At 41.6% G+C, this 23,179-nt stretch overlaps 1 protein-coding gene across 2 annotated transcripts in view; it reads right to left on the reverse strand.

Annotated features, from left to right (window-relative positions):
- The window catches only part of CTNNA3 (catenin alpha 3), a 429,736-nt gene that overhangs the window by 98,361 nt on the left and 308,196 nt on the right, over positions 1-23,179 (reverse strand). For both annotated transcript variants that reach the window (XM_063164177.1, XM_063164176.1), the window contains exons 11-12: positions 22,594-22,750; positions 1,244-1,444 (exon numbers count right to left, since the gene is read on the reverse strand). In XM_063164177.1, coding sequence (XP_063020247.1) covers positions 1,244-1,444; positions 22,594-22,750 — 358 coding nt within the window. The remainder of the gene's footprint in view (positions 1-1,243; positions 1,445-22,593; positions 22,751-23,179) is intronic.

Below are 23,179 nucleotides of genomic sequence, written 5' to 3' on the forward strand. Positions count from 1 at the left end.
AGCTCAAACAAAATTCCTGCCTTTTCTGGTGGTAAAATGTCAGTTAAATGTAAGGTACTCGACATTTGTTTAGATTGAAAGAGCAAGGAATTAGATCTCTGAGTTCAGAAAGCCAAATCCTATATTCCAGGGACTTGCCAGAAAATCTCTCAGGAGCAGTTTAACTCCCCACTATGAGACTTGCAACCATTTAAAACATGGAAGTACTGGGAATACCATAGATTTTATTTTTTTTAATTAAGTACACATTATGAAAAGCCAGAGACTCATTTATGGAAAACACAGGAACCATTTATAGAACAGTGCAGTTACACCCCCTGTGGCCAGTACAGGCATTTTCCAAAATAGGATGCCCTCTGTTTTAATATTATGGAAATGTAAAGGAGACTACTAAACATTTTAGAAAATTTCAAATCTGTTTTGTAAAACGGAAGACTTTTTGGGACATCTGATTACTGCTTAACAGTCCTTAAACTGGGAGCACACACAAATCATGCACGTCTGTCTCAGTGGTCACAAGTGTTGCAGGATGAAGAGAGAGGCAAGAACGTTGACCTCATGTTCAGAAGGCTTGATTTATTATGTTATGATATATATTACATTATGACTATAATAAAAGAAATAGAGAGAAAGTTCTCAGAAGGCTAGCTAAGCTAAGAATAGAATAGAATGAATAACAAAGGTCTGTGTCTCAGCACAGAGCGAGACCCAGCTCTGCCGTGAGTGGTCAGTAAATCCAAACATCCACCCGAGACCAATCACAGACCCACCTGTTGCATTCCACAGCAGCAGAGAACCATTGCTTACATTTTGGTGCTGAGGCCACAGCTTCTCAGAAGGGAGAAAAATCCTAAAGAAAGAATTTTTCACAAAAGATGTCTGTGACACATGTCCTTCTCCGAGTTTGCCTTTCATCTGCTTAGAGCAGGCGTGGCGAGATGCAATGAAGTGGGAAGCTGCTACCTCATTAGTTCCAAGTCTCCAAACAATGCTACATGCATCCAGTAACGGGGGGATACCATAACTCAAGAAAGCTTACAGAGACTATGTAATTCAAATAAAACATTAAAAATCAGTTTGAACCGCATGGCTTTGTCCTAACTCAGCAGCTGGCTGAAAGGAGCCACCTCGGAGGGAACCATCGGTGCACCCCCGTGCGTTGCCGCAGTGCCCGCGGGATCCCCGCTGAGGCAGCGCACCAAGGAAAGGTGACAGGCCGTAAAAGCGCCACGCTCGGCCTTACCAGCCCCGGAGAGCTGCTGCACGTGCCCCAGCACCCCCTGGGTGTAGGCTCCGGGCTCGTAGTTGTCCATCTCCCCCGCCACGACGTGCGCGACCCGTGCGGCGCGGCCGCGGATGGCGCCGGCGGCGCGGTCCAGGCCCTCGGCGTCCTGCTCCCGCAGCGCCACGATGCAGCGGTTCACGTCCTCCAGGATGTGGCTCTCTGCAAGCACAAGTGGGAAAAATGCATGTGTGTTATGATTGGCTTTCCGCAAATATTCAAATGAATGTTATATGTGTTGTGTTAGAAAGTAATGCTGTATTAATTCTCTTAAGTACTGTGTTAAATATGGTTTTGTGAGAGTCTGTCCAAATCTTCCCTCATTTGCCTCACGATCGTCCTTGGGAGACCACTGAAGAGAAGACCCCCCCTGTCTAGAATATCTGGCTCTGAAGGAGAAAAGTCACACGCCAAAGGCCCTGAGACCTGAAAGCTCAGTGTTAAGCTATTGTTTTCACAGGTTTTTTTGCTGTATGCTAAGAAGGGGCACCGTGCCCCATTTGCAACAACAGCAGCTCTGGAAGCTGTCCCACCCTCGGCCTGGCTGGACTTCTCCTGAGTTTCAGGTGGTCTCCCACAGAAGACCCTCACCTGCTTTACAACCACCGTGACAGACAGATGGAGATGTAAGGAACCTGTCCACCAAGGACTGAGACATGGAACTCCTGAAAGCCACCTCTGCTCCTTCCAAGGACTGAGACATGAAACTCCTAACAGGCCCCTCTGCTCCTTCCAAGGACTGGGACTGACACCCCCAGCCCGGGGCAGGTGTGTGGGGAGGCAAGCTGACCGAAGCGAGGTGTTTGCCTGCAGGTTGTGACCACTGAACCAAGAAAACAATGGCTCTCATTTACTGCTGAGAACATGGACTACCTGTTGCATCTGTTCCCTATTGTATCTGTTTCCCCCCCCCCCGCTCACAATTTTCAGTAATAAAAATCTCTGAGTTAGCTAGAGCCTTTGAGATCTCCCCAGCGTAGCAGGTGGACCCTCGGCTGGACTGAACCAAAGGACTTCGTCTCTGCGTTGGTAGCTATATCCCCTCCCTCTCTCTCTCCTTCTCTATCTTTTTCTCTCCCTTAATCCCTCTATTGCATTTTTGCTGTGGTTATTTCAATAAAACTGCATTTGATTTGATTATCACTGCAAACCTCCTTGTACCGTGTTGGTTTTTGCACTCGGAGATGATTCCTACGAACCATCAGGGTATCTGTTCACTAGGACGGATCCTGACAGGCTATAAAAATTGTTAAAATAGAAACTATGCTATGTAAGATGCTTTGTTTAACAGAAAGAGCTTGCAGCGAGATAGCAGCCTAAATCTTTCAGAGAAAGGGAATTTATTGCCTTCTTATCAGAAGAAACAAACTTCTTCCCACCTTGGAGGCGCTGTTAGGATTAGAAGGAAGAAGCTGACACTGACCAGACAGAATCCTGTGCTTGAATGGAATTTATGCACCATGTATGAAGTGTATGAATATGCAACAGGCTGTTGTTCTTAAGGGTTAATCCTCTGTTAATGGGGGTCCTTTTATGGGCTCGTGATGCCCAGAAAAAGGCACCCAGACGTCCGTAACTTTGTTTTTATTGTCTCATATTGTCCTAATTCAATTTGTCCAAATGATTATTACTCTAATTGTGTTACTATATTTTTCACCATTTTATTACTATTAAACTTTTAAAAATTTTAAAAACAAGTGATTGGCATTTTTCATAACAAGGACACTGCTTTAGCACCCACCACTCAGGTACTCACACACTGCTGACACAGCTCAGCAGGCTGCAAACTTACCCTACAAACCTACACTGAGCTGCTGAAAGTTCTCCTACCTTCTACTAATTCCTAGAATTCAGAGGCACTGTAATACTCTCCTATAAGCAAGAGCAACAATCAAATACTGAGTCAGAAAGTGCGATAAAAATAGGAAAACCACAAAAGATTACATACAAATTAAATACTTACAAATGAATAAAAAATTATTAAATCTGCTACATTATTGTTGAAACCATCTTAAGCCACTGTGACATCTTCCATAATGAGACGAGTCTCCAATGACAAACAACTGCCCAACAACTAAACTAACTTCTTTTACATTAATGCCTTAGGATGTTCATGCTAAATCAAGCTCTGAAGTAAATTATCACCCTTCTATCTTTCTAGATATAAATTTTTCAACTGGCAGTTTGTACTTACCACACCATTACTTTGACACTCAAATATGTAGAAATGGGGGAAAAAACATCAGCAGGAAGGATAAAGACAAAGGAAAAAATATTGATACTACAGACTGGTCCTTATCCAGAGCGTAACAAGCACGAGTAAGGATTCAAATCAAGCTAGAAGAAAATAATGTCAAAAACTGCAGAGAGAACAGTTATGTGGTACACTAATATTTACATTTATACAACCAATATTGAAGGACATACTCCTTTTTTTTCAAGCAAAGTAATACAAATATAAAATTGAACTTACGGTACAAAGGTAGTATCATAAAATATGTCTTTAAATGATAATACATTTACTGCTTTAAAGCTTACATACCTCCTAAAAACTTCCCCATTAGTGCTGGTTCTGAATTTCCTTTCCTACACAGATCTGCAATCTGCTTTGTCTCACAAGAGAGTGTATGACAAGAACATCAGAAGTGCATTTTGTGAAGGCAATAGCTCTGTTCCATCTTCAGAAGCATCAGTGAACCTTCCGTTGCACTAAGCCATTAATTAATTCAGAGCTTACAGGTTTCTTGTAAATTCACATGACTGCCATTTTGTACATGAGTATTAAATTATGTTTTATGTTATCCAATAAATTAGACAATCACAGTAACTTGGACAGATAAAACACACCATTAGGTAATCCTAATCTACTAACTGGGTCTGGCATGACTACCTTGGGATGCTGCCTATGCAAAAACTCATGAATTCCAGTTCAGTTTATGAAATAGCTGCATCACAGGATGTCTCTGTAAACACAGAATGTCCTTATTCTCTTCAGATAAGAGGACAGAATGGAGAATACAACCACCACTTTAGGGGCCTTGCTGTGAAGAACACACTGCTTTTTGCTGTCCAGCAAAGACAGCAATAAAGGGCTGGATCCTGTGTAAACACAAAGGCAAGGCTCTTCCAGGACCTACCAAGCAAAGCCTCCATAATGGAAGATCAGTTACCTGGGTATTTAATACTATATGAATCTCAGGGGCATAAAAAAAATAAAATTGCCCGGTCTCACAGTCATAATGTACAAATGAAACACATGGTGTGGAACATTCCCAGTTCCCCAACCTTTCTAAGGGATGGCACAAAGAACACTTTTATGGAACAGCAAACTTGAGGGTGGATGCTCAACAGAAATAGAACTGGACCTGTAGGTATGGCAAGACTCCTTTCAAGCCATTTTAGAACTGAATATAAATTAGACTGTGATGTATGCTCTCAGATACTGTGTGTAAGGACAACCAAGAGGGATACAGATTTTATTAATTTTGTCTTGACCATCCACCTCATACTAGAAAAGCACTGCAAGGTTCTCTTGCTCCATCCACCCATGGCCCACGTCAGGGTGCCAGGGAGCCTGCCCAGTGCCATCCATGTGTGTGTGCATCACCCCCTGCCAAGGCCTTGCAGGGAGCCTGCCCAGTGCCATCCATGTGTGTGTGTCACCCTGCCAAGGCCTTGCAGGGAGCCTGCCCAGTGCCATCCATGTGTGTGTCACCCTGCCAAGGCCTTGCAGGGAGCCTGCCCAGTGCCATCCATGTGTGTGTGTCACCCCTGCAGGGAGCCTGCCCAGTGCCATCCATGTGTGTGTGCATCACCCCCTGCCAAGGCCTTGCAGGGAGCCTGCCCAGTGCCATCCATGTGTGTGTGCATCACCCCCTGCCAAGGCCTTGCAGGGAGCCTGCCCAGTGCCATCCATGTGTGCGTCACCCCTGCAGGGAGCCTGCCCAGTGCCATCCATGTGTGCCTTGCAGGGAGCCTGCCCAGTGCCATCCATGTGTGTGTGTCACCCCTGCCAAGGCCTTGCAGGGAGCCTGCCCAGTGCCATCCATGTGTGTGTGTCACCCCTGCCAAGGCCTTGCAGGGAGCCTGCCCAGTGCCATCCATGTGTGTGCCACCCTGCCAAGGCCTTGCAGGGGGCCTGCCCAGTGCCATCCATGTGTGTGTCACCCTGCCAAGGCCTTGCAGGGGGCCTGCCCAGTGCCATGTGTGTGTGTCACCCTTCCAAGGCCTTGCAGGGAGCCTGCCCAGTGCCATCCATGTGTGCCTTGCAGGGAGCCTGCCCAGTGCCATCCATGTGTGTGCCACCCCTGCCAAGGCCTTGGCAGCCCAGCACCCACAGGAACCACGGTGAGCTTCTGCCCAGCAGCACCTGCTGAATAACCACAGCTTCTCACCAGGTTCTGAAGCTCCTCCCAGATGAGCCACTTCACAATCAATAAAACTTTGCTTAACTTCATTTTCCCAAGGCTCAATAAGATGATACACTTGCCTTAGGAGATCTAATAGAAAAGGAACACCACTGATCAGAGTCCAGCTAAGATTGTTTCAGCCTCTATCTTTCTGACTTCCTCCTCCTATAACAAATGCATTAGGTCAACTTTTGATTTTCAGCCAAGGAGCTTACTTCCCCCAAAGCAGAAAAGGAAGATTAGGATGCTAGACCATCTCTTTGTCATGAGTCAATGTCTAGCAGAAGAGTTAAGTGTAACAGTGGATTGATAGATGTTTAAGGAAATTGTCAGATTGCCATGGTTGCCAGAGCAATTATCATGAGCAAGTGCACTGCACCTTCTGATTTCCCGCTGGGAGTTTGGTGTTAGTCAAAAATGGGCAAAATCATATCTCAGCTGAGCTAACCAATGGCTAATAAAGCTGTCTGACAAAGCCATGACTCAGACTGTCTCTGGGACAAAATCAATAGCTCTTCCTCTGCATGTCATCCAAGAAAAAGGCGATGCCCTTCCACTCCACTTGGCACTGATAAGGACTCAGTTGAAGCATTTGAATTAAAGCTTCTCAGCTCAGCTAAAAAAAAATTAAATTGTGAACTAAATGGAGACATTATGAAAAGAGAAAAGAAAAATAATTACTAGAAATGTTAAAAATTTAGTACGTAAAGAAGCATTATAAAACTCAACTTGGTCTCCTGAAGACAAGACAGAAAATACAACATTCCCTTTCTGCAAGACCTAAACCATAAAATTAGAAATCTATGCAGAGACAGTCTAGCCAAAAAATGATTTCTATCTTTTCCCATCTGTTGACATGATAAAATGGGAAGCACAGAAACTTTGTACAAAAAGTCAGCTTCCTTTCAGATAACTCCTATTCCCCAGGCATGGTACCTCAGAGTGTTCATCAGAAAAGGATTCCAAGTTTTCCAATAAAGGCACTATCCAGCACAGCAAAAGACACTCCCACAGACTCATAATGCTTTGATGAACTCCAGAAAGATACCTGACATCAAATAAATGGTAAGAACATCCATCCTTAGATTTAGCAAGTTTCAGTGCCAAAGTTAAGAGAACTTAAAGCCATTAAATGGAAAGTGCAAGTCCCAGCATACAACTCCCTGTTACCATCTTTCTTGCATTCAGACAGAAAAAAACCCCAAAAAACTCAAAACAAAAAAACCCCACCCCAAGTTAATCTAATCCCCACCTTTTTGCTACATACTGAAGTTCAGACAATGCCCAAGGCTAAATTTCCATCAGCAATCATATGAAATAGATTTTCTTGGCACTTGCAGCTCTTTTAATAAAATACCTATATCTACAAGCAAGACACTTTCTTAGTCACTACTCAGAAATAAAATCACCAGTAATCACCTAATGTCCAAAGTTCCTGGCAATTTCAAGTGAAGAATTTTTAAATTAATAGAAAAGTACAGAAAAATAATTACTTAGAACAAGGAAAACACATATCCTTTCTTCTCTAATTGTATTAGCTAAACAGTCTTCATCTGCCAAATCTAAGAAACAAAATGAAAATTTCTAATATTTTTTCTTGATGCTCCATCTGACAACTCTGTCATTCTGTCTCACACCAAGGGTGGCAGCAACTGATGCAGACAAGTGGGCACAAATGCTGCTGTTTGTAGGTGCTAGAGAAAATGAATTTATTATTCCCTCTGTGGCAGACTCTTTCAGCACTATTTAACCACAACCTCCCTCTGCAAAGGGCATTGTGATGCCAAGAAAGACCAAGCACATACATGAGACAGCTCCTGAGCTAACATGCATGCCTCATGTTCATGGGACAGATTTTCCTGAAGGAATATGCCTACAAAATTTGACAGAGAGCTCCAGGAAACAGCAGGCTAACTTGGAAAAAAGGTAAAATCTTAGAGTATCCAGTACACCATGGGACATAAGACAGAAATATGGTGTCTGTCTCTAACAGTGAGCTGGAGGCTGCAAGCCCAAAGCCAGAAGACAACAGAAGAAAAAGGATGGGAGATGAGTGAGGAGAGAAAAGAGGGAATAGCACAAAGGTACCCCCTAGGCAATGTTCTTCAGGATCTATCATGATCTGTGCAAGTCCCTCCAGATTATTTTTCAGGGAAAAGAGACACAATACTTGATGTTTTTAAAAACTTCAACCTGCAGTCTGAAACACTGCCTTCTCTTCTGTTCCCAGAAAATACTAACTGAAGTGTGTATTTCTTCCCAATTTTACCTTAGGGCAAACAAAGCATTGATAGAGTTGGCAGCCTCTCCTTTAGGTTAATTTTCATTCACGTATGCATGAATGAATCTAAAATATCAGTATCTAATCTCATGAATGCTAAAAAAAAAGCACAAAAAACAACTCACAGAAAAACCCCATCAACAAAACAACCCAACCTACACAGTAAAACCAAACCCACCCAAAATTCTGTGCCACATCACCACCAAAACAGAAGGATAAATATATGTCTTAAATAAGTATCTACTAATTACAGAGTTGGCAGCCAAAAATTATCAGTTTAACTAGCTGATAAAGGCTTCAGATTACAGAAAATTTCTCTCCCTGCATGAGTGAGAATCTTACAGTAATATTAATCCTTTCCAGAGTTTGATGTCTTTCTCTCATTTCTTTTAACATGACTACAATAAGGTTTGACTTGAGATGCTAACTGCTTCTGCTTCATTCCTTGCCCTCCATTTCATGGGCACAAAATTCAGCCTGCAGACAGGTTTCTGCATTGTCAGCTTCCCCATTGAGCATCCAGGACCTGGGGGAAATGAAGGAAGCACCAGCTTAGACTCCCAGCATGTTTCAGTGCCTCTCCTCCCCTAAAGCTTCACACAAGGCAGGCTCAGAGAGCTCTACAAGCAGGGAAGGTCCCTGCAGAAGCACCCAGGGCAGCCTGGATCCAGGGAGGATCTGCACAGAGCACAGGCAGACACGAAGCATGAGAACACAGGGACAGGACAGAGATAAAGGGAAGCCAGGAAAAGTGAAAATGTCAACATATCCAGCTGGGCAGGGGTCACTGCTCCATGTCCAGACTTCAGCTGTCCCCTGGGCACTTCCCCCAGAAACATGCAGGGTGACATGAGCTCATGGAGCTTGGCCCCAGCCCTCCCACACACACCCTCCTTGTGTCAGCTGAGGAAATTACTGATTTTAGGGCAATCCACCTCATCCTCCTCATGCACATCGAAAGGTCTGCAAGGACCTGGGCCTCGGGGGTGCCCATTTCTCTTCTCTGCCTACAGTCACCAAAGAATCTCAGCTCAGCTTATATTCTAAACTTACAGGAGATGGTTCATACTTCCCCTCAACAATGTGCACAGGCAACACTGAATTTTTAATGTATTAATACTCTGTAATATGCTGCTGGCTCTGTAGGACCAGAAGGGAAAAAGAAGGAATTGGAAATGGACAGGAGAAGAGGAGACAATGGAGAGTAAATAAAACAGAGCGTTCTTGTTTAATCCTTAGAAATCACTCTAACCAGAAGCTGTGTTTGCAATATGCCCTCCTGCTCCTTTCCAACTGCTACTAAATTCCAGAATGAACACAGCAAATTTTACTCAGACTAGTCGTGTCTCAGCTATGAACCTAGGCAATTATAATGTTGGTAACCTAGCTAATCATGATCTTAATAACAACTTTCTCCTAGAACAGCATTCTCTTCACCAAAGCAGCTATAACCAAAACCAGTGAATTTCTTCCAAGAGAGTAATTTACCTTCTTAACAAATGCATCCCTTCAACTTCTTGAAGCACAATGGAACAAACACCTTCGACCTTCATTTGACCACATTAACCCTGACAACAGTGAGCAGAAAGCCACTGGGCCACCATGAGGCAGCAAACCTTGTAGGAAAACCAGACTGAAAACCTTGTTCTGTCTCAGCTACAGCAAAGAGACTGACTCTCCAATGTGCAGGTATTTACATCAGAATTCTCAGGCTACAGGCTATTTACATCTGAATTCTAGGCCACCTGGTCTAGCTGATGCTTTCCCTGCCCAAGGCAGGGGTCTGGAACCAGATGGGTTTCAAGGTCCCTTCCAGCCCAGACCACTCAATTCTACAATCTCCTAAATCTGCCCACAAATGTGGGGATTGACAAACAGTCCCCATTTCCTCTTCCATAGCAAGGCCTACTTCAACTGACCTGCTTTATACACTCAGCTTTGCTTAATTGCTCCAAAAAGTAGCTAATACTGTATTAGGAGTAAATATTTCATTTAAAGTGCTTCCAGACAGATTCAAGAAGCTCTGAGGTAATCAGCATACATCCTTCTCCTCTGACAATGCTTTTTAGGTATTTAAATTTTAGTGAATGCAGAATACTAGAAAAACATTGCCACATAACCTTAATTCTGCATTAACAGGTTAATTGTCTCTGGCTTTTCACTTCTGGGAGGCTGGTGAGTGAGCAGTAACAGTGAAAATGAAGCTGCTGAGGACTGGGGTGGGAGAGATGGGGAATCACTGCCAGGATAATGGAATTCACCAGAATAAAGAACTCAGAGAGGTTGTTCTTGGTCTGAATAGAATGCAGACAAAGCTGTGAGCAGCAGGAAGGACTACACCTGCACATGCCTTCCAAGCACAATGGATGTAGGCTTCTGTGACAGAGAGGGAAGCGCAGTAAGAACTGCCAGCCAAAGGGAGCAGGGGCACACCAGACTCCCCAGATGACTGAACACACCTCTCCCACAGCAGCAAGGCTTTTACTGACTCTGACACACAATTGTTCAGAACACTTGCCACTGACTGCCAGCCTTTACTCAGACTTTGCTTTTGAGCTTGTTATCTTAGACGTAATAATTACTTTTCATTCTTCATTTTAGCTACTGGATAATGGAGAATTATTTGCCTTACAAAATTCTGTCACATTTTCCCTTACTATGTGCCAGCCAGCTCAAAAAATACACAGGATAACCATTTTTTTTGTACTCAGCCTGGGCCTGTTCCCTTCATTTCCACCACACAGCACAGCCAGAGCATTCATTATCCTCCTCAGAACATTCCCTCTCAAAAAACACAGCAGACAGTTTCCCTTTCTGTCACTTTTATAAACCTCAGGTGAAAATTCTGGGAGGATTCTTTTTGCAGGAGATGAACTACAGAACAGGAGAGACTTTTCCTGGCAATTTGATCCTTTGTTTCTTCACTGCCATTAGTTTTGCAGCAGCCTGCTGGAAATGTCTGTGGGAGAATTCTGAACTAAGGACAGCATTCTCCTTCAGCATATAAGCAGAGGACTGTGTCCCCCAAAAATGCTCCATAAGCCCTGGTTTGTCTTTTGTGCCTCACCTGCCTGCCCAGTTTCAAAGCAGAGTTACTTAGAAACCAAATTAACTAAAGCAGATAGAAATGACAGGAAAGGGAAAAGGGAAAGGAAAAAGGAAAAAAAGGAAAAAAGGAAAATGGAAAAACAAAAAAGGAAAAAGGAAAGTTGTATTCTCAGTGCCACGAAAGTTGAGATTCAATTTTCCATATCATTTGCTCTGCCAAAAGAGGAGAACAGAAATCTGCACTTTTATTGCCCTAGGTGAAATATGAGCAGGCCCTAAACAGGGCATAAATAAGTTTGTTTTCTGCCCTTCTGTGACTGGGAAATGGAAAATTTATTTTGCTTTCTAAATTCTGCATTCAGAATCCAAATCTAGCTAAAATATTGCCTAACTTCATGAAAATATCTCTTAAAAACTCAGAAAGGCCTTGATAAATCAAAAATCTTTAGGTCTAAAATGGCAAAAGCAATGATCTCTGAGTAAAGGATTATCTGAAGGAATTACACAGAGACTTACCTCATTGGAAAGAAGTTGTCTTTGGAGCAGGGGAATAACTAGCCAGATTACAGGGAAACAGTTCATAGCACCTATTTTACAAATCAATGCATAGCTGATAACCTAGTTCATCATTTCACAGCACATGCTACAGAATGAAGGGCTGGCAACCTTCCCAGTCTGGGCCAAACAGCCTAAGAAGAAATTTGCAATTACCAGAGAATATTCATTGTCTGTCTTTGCATCAGCTGGAAGGTTTGGATAATTTGTTACCTTCAAAAGATTTCATTTCCTCAGGTGGGGAGAGGGAAGAATTAACAGACATGATAATATATCATCTACTTCCTTCTGCAAGATCGAGGGTGTAAAATTGGAGAGCTTTGTGTTACCTGCTTCACAGTGTGAGCAACAAAAGCAGACTATTCTGTTAAATGGTGGCTATTTCATTGGTCTATAAAATATTGTTAAAAGATCCCAGCCATCTGCCACTCTTAGATAATAGCTCAGGTGAAAATTCTGACTTTATGATAATATTCTCTTGTTACAGCTTTGTACCTGCTGTAGTAAGCAGCTGGTCAACACCTATAAATATTTTTTATACAACAAGCAGGGCACAGAGGAACAAGTGTTAACAGAGAAAAAGCATTTCACTGACAAGAGACAACTGGAAACTCTCAAGTCCCCCTTACAAAAATGGTAACATCAAAGCTGTGACAAACTTATCAGTTTTCCTGGTGGATACTCCTCTGCACATCTGGTTGTTTGCTGTTGAGAAGTCACCTCTCACTTGCAGAGAGAAGCTGCCTCTTCATTAGATCAGCTTTCCCACTGAAGTCTGAGCTGGTACCATTTTTGCTCTTGGTGGAGGACAGGTGCTCTGGTTTGTTTTCAGCTTGTTTGGGTTTCAGAGCACCTAAGTCTGGGAGGTGTGTTGGAAGTTTGTGACACAGCCATCCACCAAATTTCTGGGACCAAACCTGAGCTATCTGCTAAACTTAAAGGCAACAGAAGTCAGGGCATAAGTCACACTTGGTGCACCCCACATACTCAATTAGCACTCTGATTTCACACTTGGCTTTTTCTCCCCCAGGTCCCAGCTTTGCAGCAAACAAGCACATGTCCCATCCAAAGGTAGGCTGCCTTTGGGTTATCAAGAAATCCTCATTTGAATACTCCTGCTTGATAACAGGCTCACAAGAGGGGAATCAGCTTCTGCTCATCTTGTGCACATGTGCAGATCTGTTTGCTCACGTTTCATTTTGAAAGAACAGACAGATTGGACATGCTGCTTCCAGTAATAAAGCACACTGCAGTTTCAGAACTCCAACACAGCTGGAACCCGCTCTCCCAGATAAGGATTTTGTGCCTTGTTCTTGAAACAGAGTCCTGCATTCTGCACCACAGCAGCACTGTCACATGGAACTCCTAACACCATTGACCAAAATCTCCCCTTACCATTTGGTTGTGCTTTTGTTCATACCAGGTCTTGGGAACACTTGTGGATGTTTCCAGCAGGCCTCATTACAAAAAGCAAGCAAATCAATTCCTGCAAAGCTTCACAAAACCATTAAAAGCTACTGCCACAGCTGCAGCTGGAAAGCCATTAGCAAGCAGCCTGTTGGGAAATAAACACACAAAAATTAATCCAAATCTGCATCAAACCCATGCATCTTAGACCATGCTTCAAAGGCTGCCAAATCCCAACTCATCCAAATCCCATACAAAGTGAATTCCAAATGCATCAGCCTTCTAAACTTTTGAGGAAGATACCAGTAGGTTGCAAAGCTCGTGATGAGAAATGAAGTTTGCAGCTAACAAAGTCTCAGCTCCAAATTACTGAAAGAACAGAGCAGGAATTCAATATGAAATTTCAATTCCAAGTCCAGTGTTGAACTGCACCACCCAGCTCCTTAGTCCTGCTCACTTGCTCAGTGACTTCATGCATCCCATTCACTCTTACCCCTCTACAGCTCTCCAAAAGTTCACCACTAAAATGTTCCCATAACCTCACTAACAAGTGCAGAAAATCTTGATTTAGTAAATAATAAATTTGAATAGCAGGTTTTCATGGGACAAGGCCTGCCAGAATGGTTCCCAAAATGAGCCTGTGACCCATGGTCAGATCCAGTGGCAGGACCTGACAGACCTGACCAAGCAGTCCCTAAGAACACAGCCACTGCCAAACAAGTGTAACACACTGTCCTGTTTGCCCTTGAGCCCAGGCCAGGAGTGCTGCAAGAGCAATCTGCATTTAAATCAGTGTACCAGGACTGCCAGCTACTTCTGAGGCAAGGATATGGAATATGGGCATTGAAGGGAGGCTGGAGACAGTGCAAGACTTTCAATTAAAACAAAATGGCTACCACGACATCAACAAATCTCCCAGAAGAAGATATTCCTCTGAAAATAAACCTGAAAATTACTCCAACTGTCCATTGTGCCATGCAGCATTTCAAGTTCTATTTGTCTTAATAACAGAGTAAGGGAAATGGATGGCTGTGGTGAGGTGGTTAGGAGGAATCAGGGCAATCAGAAAGCTGCATGTAGTATTTCTGCTGGCAAACTGGTATTAACCACTGTATCAAAGAGAACAGAGAGACAGGAATACTGCATAATTAAGAGCCCAAGCAGCCCCCTAGAGCAGGAAGCTGTGCATCACAAACTGGAGGCCCCAGTGCAGAGTGAGATAAGCACTGCAGCTGGTAACTGTACACTGCATTTCTAAAAGGCTTTCAACTGCTATTCCCACAGAGCTCTGAGATGGCACAGGATAAATGACAGATTTACTGGTGTTACTTCTCACAAAAGACAAAAGAAGGGGCAGAAACAAGCAGACAGTCTTCCCAACTCTGTAAGGCAGCATTCCCTCAGGGATTGGCTCTGAAATAGTGTAATTCAGTGCTTTCAAAAGCAATATAAAAGGAGAGTCCTGAAGTAATGAAGGAGGGAATTTTTCTTGTCTTTTCTCATTCTAGGCAGTCAAAGCTGACAACAAAGAACTGAAGATGGTATCACAGCACCAAGTGATCGGTGAATTAAGCAAACCAGTTCAATGTCAATGAACTCAAATGTGCAGTGAAAAAAACCCTAAGCCTATGCAAAATACTGCCCTATAAATTAGTTACTACAGTTCAGCCTAGAAATTTCTGAAGTTAATGAAGAAAACTCTAGAAGCATGCTAGCTCAACAGTAATTAAAGGCAAATAATGCTGTGATTTCCCAAAGAATACCTGATAGTAAAGATAGATCTAAGATGCTGCAAATAGTTCTTGTCCTTACTTGCATTTAAAAATATCCATTTTAGTAAGGAGCACAACTAAACCTCCTACTCCTCCACAAGATACATCCCTACATTGTTGAAATGACAGCATTATAATGTTATGGAAGAAAAGGAGTTTAAAAGAAAGAGCAGGGAGAAGCAGAGGATATTCCCAGCAAAGGCAAAGCATTATGATGGCTTTGGCAGAATTTCCAGGTGGGTCATTAAGGGCTAAGAGCTGCACCAGCAAAAACAAACTTTGCATGCTCAGTGATGTGCAGATCCAGCTCCTAGTACTGATAAAAAAGGGAAAAATCCAAGGCCATTTTCTTACAAGCAAGGTGAGAACAGTGAAGAGGGAGCTTGACCATTTTAAATTTAGCAAATTCATCTTTATCCTGAAGCACATTACAGTCAGGCTGAACAAACCTGATATAGAAGTTACTGAAACCCAGAGTTTCATTTACCTTCCTAGTGGAACTGTGATTAAGTGCATACATCTCTACTGAGATTCTTATGTTTATTCTCCTACAAAAAGCAAAGCATGGTGTTTTGCTAGTGCAGCACCAGCAGGCCAGGATGACAACACTGAATTTCATCTAAGTCTCTGAATAGCATCGTGTTGGTTTGGGCTTTTGCCCCATGATCTCCATAGCTATGCTAAGGGCAAATCTGTAATTGGCAATTTTTGTGAGGAATTCATCTGTAAAATGCTACATGGACTGGAAAAGTGGTAATAAACTAAACCAGAACTTTAAACCATTGATGGAAAACAAATTATATCAAGAGAGATAAGCAAGACAGAAATCTGAATCCTTCCCTTACTCCGTGCCCCAGTATTTACAGTGTATTTTGCAGTTTGAGTGACTTCAACTGTCCACATTGCCATCTTAGTGACTACAACTGCCCAAAGTGATGTGAAACAGAGCTGGTCAACATCCAAAACTTAATGCTATTCATATTTCCATGCTGAGACCTGGCCTTTCCATACAGAGAAGTGCTACTCATCAAGTGGTGTTTTTTTCACATAATAAAATGTGCAGCAATGTCACAAAGTTAAAAGGGTGATCTTGGCTCTACAAACAAGCCCTACTAGGGAGCCCCTTAGATGTCTCCATCTCAGAGTCCAGACCAAGAGCATTTCAGTAGCCACAAAGATGAAAATTACTGCATTATTACACTGTCTAATCTGATTAGCCCTGATTACACCCAACACTTTGCATTTGACTTGAGCAGAACTGTGTATTTTGACAAAAAACAAGTGACCAGTAAAGCACATAAAGCTGTGCCTGCAGAAGTGCAAACTGCAGAAACCTCAGCCCCCCACCTCCCATAATGCAGGCTTGGTGTAGCTGTTCAGCATGATGGGCACTAACATGCATTCCTGAATCACTGAATAAAGCCACAACACAATAAAGTGCATCAAAAGTAAAAAAAAAAAAAAAAAAGGCAGAGATGTCATACACTGTTTGCAAGAGGCTACCCTAAATTAGCAGACACAGCATTAAAGTTTTACAGCCTTACCCACACATACTGGCATCTTGCAGAAGGATTTTTCAGCTGCTTTTAATGAGAAAAGGAGGAAGGAAGGATGCTAGAAGTTTTAGAATATAAACTTCAGAGGAAAGAAATGAGAAGATTTTGGGGTGGGAGAGGAAGGAAATGAGACCTTTTCAATGGAAATGCACACCACTAAAGAACCGAGCAAATTTAGGAATAAATCAAAGAATCACTTGGAAAATCGTTTCTAAACTTCAACACTGGATACAACCTTTCAGAACTTTTAACCTGAACTTCAGCAGCTGGCTTTAAATAAATTTCTAAGCATATCTTAAACTTCCAATGGAGTAAGAGAAGAATTAGTAGGGATGGACAGGCTTTTCCAGAGTACTACCACTTTAGTTTGGACAGTTTGCTGATGTGTGACCATCAGTGGGAGCCATCACAGATCCTAAAAGAAGCAGAACCACTGGGCAGCAGACACCATGAACAGAGGAGAATATGTTAACCACCTCTGCTGCTCTGCACCCTCCTCTCTCAAACCATCAGAAACTAAGGAAAATTAAGCTATTTTAACTTGAAGTTTGCTGGTTTTGTTGCTAACTAGAGTTTTATACTAAAACCCCAGAGCTTTCTCCTCCCTTCAACTGGAACAAAAAGATATTAACACCCCCTTCATATCTTGGCCTGCTTCCATCCTGCCTGCCTGCCTCCTATGGCAACTATAAATTATTCTTTCAGATTACCTGAGGTTCTGGGGAAAAAAAAAACCCAGTACTGGGTAGACTTTGACAGAATCATGGATAAATGAGTATGATGCCATTAACAGGACAGGCAGCATCAAGAAAGTTATTTCTAAAGATTACCTTTGTACAGAATGTGACACTGAATAATGAAGAACAGCTCAACAGCAGAGTAACTACCAGAGGGCAGAGATAAGGAAGGCTGTGTGATATTCAGGAACATTATAAAAGCTGCAAGAGTACTTCCACGTCATTGCATTTAGGGATGTGAAAAGGCAGAGGAACTAAACAGACATGAGGAGTTTTTTTTTAAATGACTGATGCAAAGTAATTTCAAAGAAATAGAGGAAAGGTCTGCCTCTATTGCACAAAATTGGATAATGCTACAGAACTGCTACATATTTGACAAAACCTAGCCACCAACAGGAAATACATCAGACTGGAAAACCAAGGGGAGAATTAATAACATTTTCTGTCAGTCTAATCTCAGCAAGTGTTTTCTGCATTTATGACAGAATGACTGCATCATCCAGAACAAGCAGTCACACTCTCTCAAAATGAGCTTCTCTTGTCACTGAGTACCAAAGAAAAGCAAGGGAGACTAAGCTTAGGAAATGTATTCGGCTGGAGATGGAGCAAGAAATGCTCATCAGACTTGGTAAAAAAAAATAAATCACCTACTTTTCTTAAAAAAGTTATGATTCTTAACAAACACTGGCTTGATACAAATGCAGAGACAATGACATGAAAAGCCTGCAACTGTCTCATTCAAGGTCTCTCAAGGATGAAGTGTGGTAAGACTGACAAGAGCTCAGTGCAATCAATGGCACCTGAGCCCAGGAGAACACGAGTGAAGAACTGCACGAGCTCCACTCAGTGTTTCACACCCTCAGTCACAAACAGACATTAACATAAAGCCTACAAAGAACACCAACAATATACACAGGAATACAGCTGAGACACTGAAGCTCATCTCATGTAGCTCTTCCAAAGAATGCAACAAAACCCAAAAGTAACCCTTAAAGCCTGGAACAGGCTGGAGAAGAACATTACTGAACAGAAACTGACTTCTGTGCAATCCAGCCAAGAATTAGCACAAACCAACCAAGAGGTTTCTGTCAGGATCTTTTCTAAAAGTGCTCAACTGGTTTAGTAGTACACAGAAATAATGAAGCACTGGGTCAGTGCTTCCTTCTCTAGCCCCATTCTCCATACTCCAAAAAAAAAAAATCTTCTGGAAATATACTTACATGAATCTACTCTTAATTGGTGTGATTCAGAAGAACTTCATTCTTCTCTCAGTGATACAAGCAGGAGAAGAGATTTGTCAAGCAGACTTTTTCACATTTTATTGCAGTAGATTAATACTAGTTGTGTTGCATTGCTTAAGATTTGTTGTACAATAACAGCTAAGACCAAATTCAAACAAAGATTTGCACCACATATAACTGAAGAAGTCTCAAACTGAATTTCTGCAGGGAATTGGAAGTTTGCCCTGCTCTGCACAAGATGTTTTAGTTGAGAATCTTCAGCGCTCTCTTCTAATCCTCGTTAGTCTTTAATTCTGCTTCTCTATTCTGCTATTTGATACATGGTGACAAAGTCCCCCCGAGCCACTCCTTCCTAATCAACCACTGCAGTAGAAACTGCAGCAGCAGCAGCAGCTGGGGCTCCAGATGTGGGACTGTAAATGTTGGGGAAAGACGTGAAGCTGGGCATTTGCTCCCTCTCTGTGATGGTAAATTCAAAAACAGCCCTGTGGATAAAATACATAAGGTAGGTTCTTTTTCCTGATTATTTTTGCTGGTGTTTAACTGAGAAATCTTCACTGAAATCAAACAAAAATGAGAAATCTTCACTGAAATCAAACAAAAGCAGTCAGAAATATGGTCTCTTAGCTGATGTGGATGGCCATAAGAGTGTTTGCACCCACAAAAAGGATTTTCTCCAACAGCTTTACTCTGACATCCAGTCTTTTGCTGCTTTCCTTGAATTAAAGGTTCCTGATGGCAAAGGTTTACATTAAAAGGCAACTTTTGTTCTAACATGGTGGCATCATACTGTTTCCCACCATGCTTGGATAAAATACCTTTTAGGTTCCAAGGGAAAGACTACAAGACTGCAAAAAATATCTAGCTTGCATGATTTCGGACTTTTCAAGAATTCCCTGCACACTTCACATTTGGAGTGCAATCTCCTCTACTCCATTTGGTGGGAGAAACGTGGAAGATTCCCCAGGATCTGCTCTGAAAGCCTGCCAATCACCCCAGAACAAGAGTACCACAGGAAAGTGAACTATGGCTCTTGTCCTGCTTGTCAGGAGTCACTGATTGGTCCCAATTCTTCAGAAAGGAAAAAACAAAAATCACAAGTCCTGAGAATTTAGTACATATAAACACACTTCAGATCTTACCTATATGGTCCTTGCAAAAGTTAATTCTGGGACTAAAAGATCCAAGCCTTTTCTTACCATTTTTCTAACACATGACAAAATTGAAATACTTAATAATTGCAATTAGCCTGTCATTGCAATTACACACCATCATCAGGAGCAGAAAACATACACACAAAGGAAGGAAACACTGACATTTCAGATTTTCTACCTACACCCACTAGGTTTACGAAGGCAGTTTTGAATAAAAGAGTATTAAAATAACACAGAAGAATCAACATTTGGAAATGAGCCTCAAAGTCTGTTTCAGGCTAATTGTATGAGAGAGAAGACACTACGAGTCAGCTTACAAGAGCAGAGGGTTGAGGATAAAACTTCAGATTTACTACCATGAATGCAATTACATGCAGAACAAAACTGGTTTCCTGGAAATTCATGCATCAAATGCAACAGCACATTTTAATTTATGAATCTGTAACTTCACATCATCATGATAAATGGATGACAGTAATTTTTTAACTTAATGTCAGTGGGTTGTAAAGATTAACACCCACATTCTTCCTTGCATAAATTAACTATCCAAAACTGATAGGCTGAGACTGAGTCTCTGTTCCTACAAGGTGTAACAAATCTATGAACAACAGTATCATAATTTATAGTGTTCCATAATTACAATGACTTTTTTTTTTGCACAAGTCATTAACTCTTGCTTTCCTTTAGAAGGAACAGACCTCCACTACAACTCTTTGCAATCAGACCTCTTTTTCACTTGCAAAGACCTGATTTCATCTTTTTTTTGTTCTGTAGTGCTGTTTTCCTTTGATTATAGTACCATATAACTGGCAACAACAAAACACAACTGAAAAAAAAATCCATTTTCAAGAAGATGCATGAATCTGAAAAGTAAAGACCAATACACAGAAAAAGAAGAGCGGCATTTTGTTTATTATTAGATGTCATTTCTAATATTAAAAACAAACAACAACAAAACAAAAAAACAAAACAAACAAAACAACAACAAAGAAAAAACAACCAACCTTCCAAATGCTCACAATTCTCCTTCTCTGAGTGCCAGTGGGACAGGTAGGATTGTCAGAAATAACTGACCTCTCAATCAGTCTGAGAAGAAATTTAAAATTAACTTTGAAGGAGGCAATTCTCTTGTGTGATGCAGAGTTCTGAATCACCAGCACCAGCAGGGAAGGTGTGTTTACTGTATTTCCTAAAAAGTGTCCTGTAACTCTGGATGCAATTCTGACTGCAGGATTCATTCTTTCCCCCCACCTGCAAACTCAGCAGCTCCAGCTCTCATGAGTGAGGAGCTGGCATGCCAGCACAGCACAGAACCTGTTCTGAAAGCAATCTGCTATTTAAAGAGGCATTTCTTGCCCAGAATGCCCACGTTGGCATGAGATGTACAATGCTAACTCCTGTAGAAAAACCAGGGCTGTTAAATACCAGGTCTGGAATTCTCTTGTCTCTAACACAATGCAAAATCCTCAAAGCACATTGCCTTCCCCAGTTACTGAGTAATTTCCAAGAAAGGGCAGATACCATCTCCTATTCCACTTCTGACCTTTCTGTTTAGACAGAGCAGTGTGTGAATGTTTTAACCCCCCAGAACACAGCAATGGTGCTGATACCCTGAGGAGTAAACCAAGTGTGGGTTGCACTGCTCCTTACAGTTACTCCTAATAATTACTGCTTTGTACATGAACTAGGAAAAAAAACCTTCCCAAAGCAAACAGGTGACATTGCCATAGAGAAACATCTTCTCAACAGAGCCCTTAAGAACAAGCATGACACTTGAAGTTTGAACAAATTAAATTAACATGTGCCAAAGGGCTCTACCAAAGCTTACAGAAGATGTTCTGCACACAATTTAATGGAAACAGCAATGTTTACCTTTCTTGGACTTCATGGCATGTAGGCCTACACATCAGTGCTACCTGAATTAGTTTCTGCTTTTACTTATTGTGAAATAATCAATCATTTAAATGTGTTCAACTAAAGAATGTAAATACACTAAAAAGCCAGAAGTCTTCTCTGAAATGAGCTGCTGCCCAATGACAGATTTTTCTTCTACACAATTATTATTGGAATGTCTAATTTTATTCTTCAAGTCCAAGAAATTTTGGGAAAAAAAAACCAAACTGAAATGTGCTATTTTAATGAATCATAGCTGTATAGATAAAAGTAATCATTTAGCTCAATAAATGTGACAGAAGATTTTTAACCTACTATGAAATCTCATGAGTTTTTAAGAGATTCATGTATTTTATTCATTAGAAATTTATTTGTTTCATCTCTTTATTAACAGCTTTAGCAATACCTGCATAAATTTCAGGAAATCTCAGGAACAGGCAAGATTTGCACTATAAGCAGGAGGCAGGTTCATAAAGCACTTCCAGCAAAGGCTAACTTACACAGGCAGAAAATAATTCTCAGCTTCTGCTACTCTGTATGAAGATGCTGAGACACACACAGGAGAGTAACTATGAATAACTAAGCCACACTATTTGCAGTAAATTCTTCTACACTCAGACCCAAGTCCATGCCAGGTACACAAGGATTTCTAAGCTATGCATATGAAGGTGTATTTTAGCAGGATCAACAGAAAAAACAGGCACTGAGCAACTGAAATGCTTTTGTTTTCCTCACTAAGGAAAGCGAGCCAGTGAGGGCAGAACCTTACTTCAGAACTGGGATCTTTAAACTGCAAAAAGTGAAACAACTGTTTTCACTCTTCTTTTTAAATGATGAAGACACTCACTGCTTCAGCAAATACAGTTTACTACCCAAGGCCTGTTCATTGAAGAGATCTGTAAAAGTCTATTTTGTGTGACAGATATCTGTGACACTGAAAATTCCAGAAAGTCTACTGTGCATTGCACAGGAACTGGAACACAGGGTATCTCAAGAATCTCTTTAAGGTACATGCACAGAAATGTGGAATTCCTTTTCTTGAGACTTCTCACAGCTGCAGAGAGGATCTGGAACTGCAGAGGTAAATGGAGCTGTGGGGATGGAGAAATGCACCCCACTGGGGTGGGGGTGTTTGAAACAACAGCAATGGTTTCACATATCACTATAAAATCTCCTCTTTCACTGGTTTCCTATTGAAAAGTGATGAAAAATTGTCAAAGCATATAGAAGAACAATTGGATTCTGAAAATGATCATACCTGACACAGCAAGGAAATCATCAATACTTGTTATGTCATCCACAGCCTCAGTAAGAACACGGATGTGACTCTCCCACGTACTCCTGTACATCTCCATGTTGTTTTTCACAACTTGACTTTTTGGTCTGGCAGCAAGAGCTAAAGCAGCATTAATGACCTGTACCAAAAACAGACAAAACCAATGAAATAATTATGTCTTCAAAAATCAAATCTTATGTTTTATTTAACATAGCAGCATTCCTGTTCTCCAAACAAAAGTTTGCTCAGCTTTTGGTTCTCTTCTCAAGCAGAAGTATCAGTCAGATGTTGCTTAGACCAACTTCCATTTCAGCTTCATAAATTAAGAAGCTGATGGAAGAGGACAGAAAAATCCCAACATTTTGGTTTGGGTTGGAAAATCACACTCTTTCACTTTGCAGGATATCAAATACAAGGAGGTTTTCACTCACACACTTATCAGAACAGCAACATCATTTCAGTTCTGAGTTTAACATTAAGAGCCTGCTATGGATTCCTCCACTGAGAGAGAGAATACCAGCCTCTGCCATATAAAAGTGGGAGGTTTTTCTAGAACAACAGCTGTGTC

This window comes from Melospiza melodia, chromosome 9 (assembly GCF_035770615.1).
Source record: "Melospiza melodia melodia isolate bMelMel2 chromosome 9, bMelMel2.pri, whole genome shotgun sequence".
Lineage (NCBI taxonomy): Eukaryota > Metazoa > Chordata > Aves > Passeriformes > Passerellidae > Melospiza > Melospiza melodia.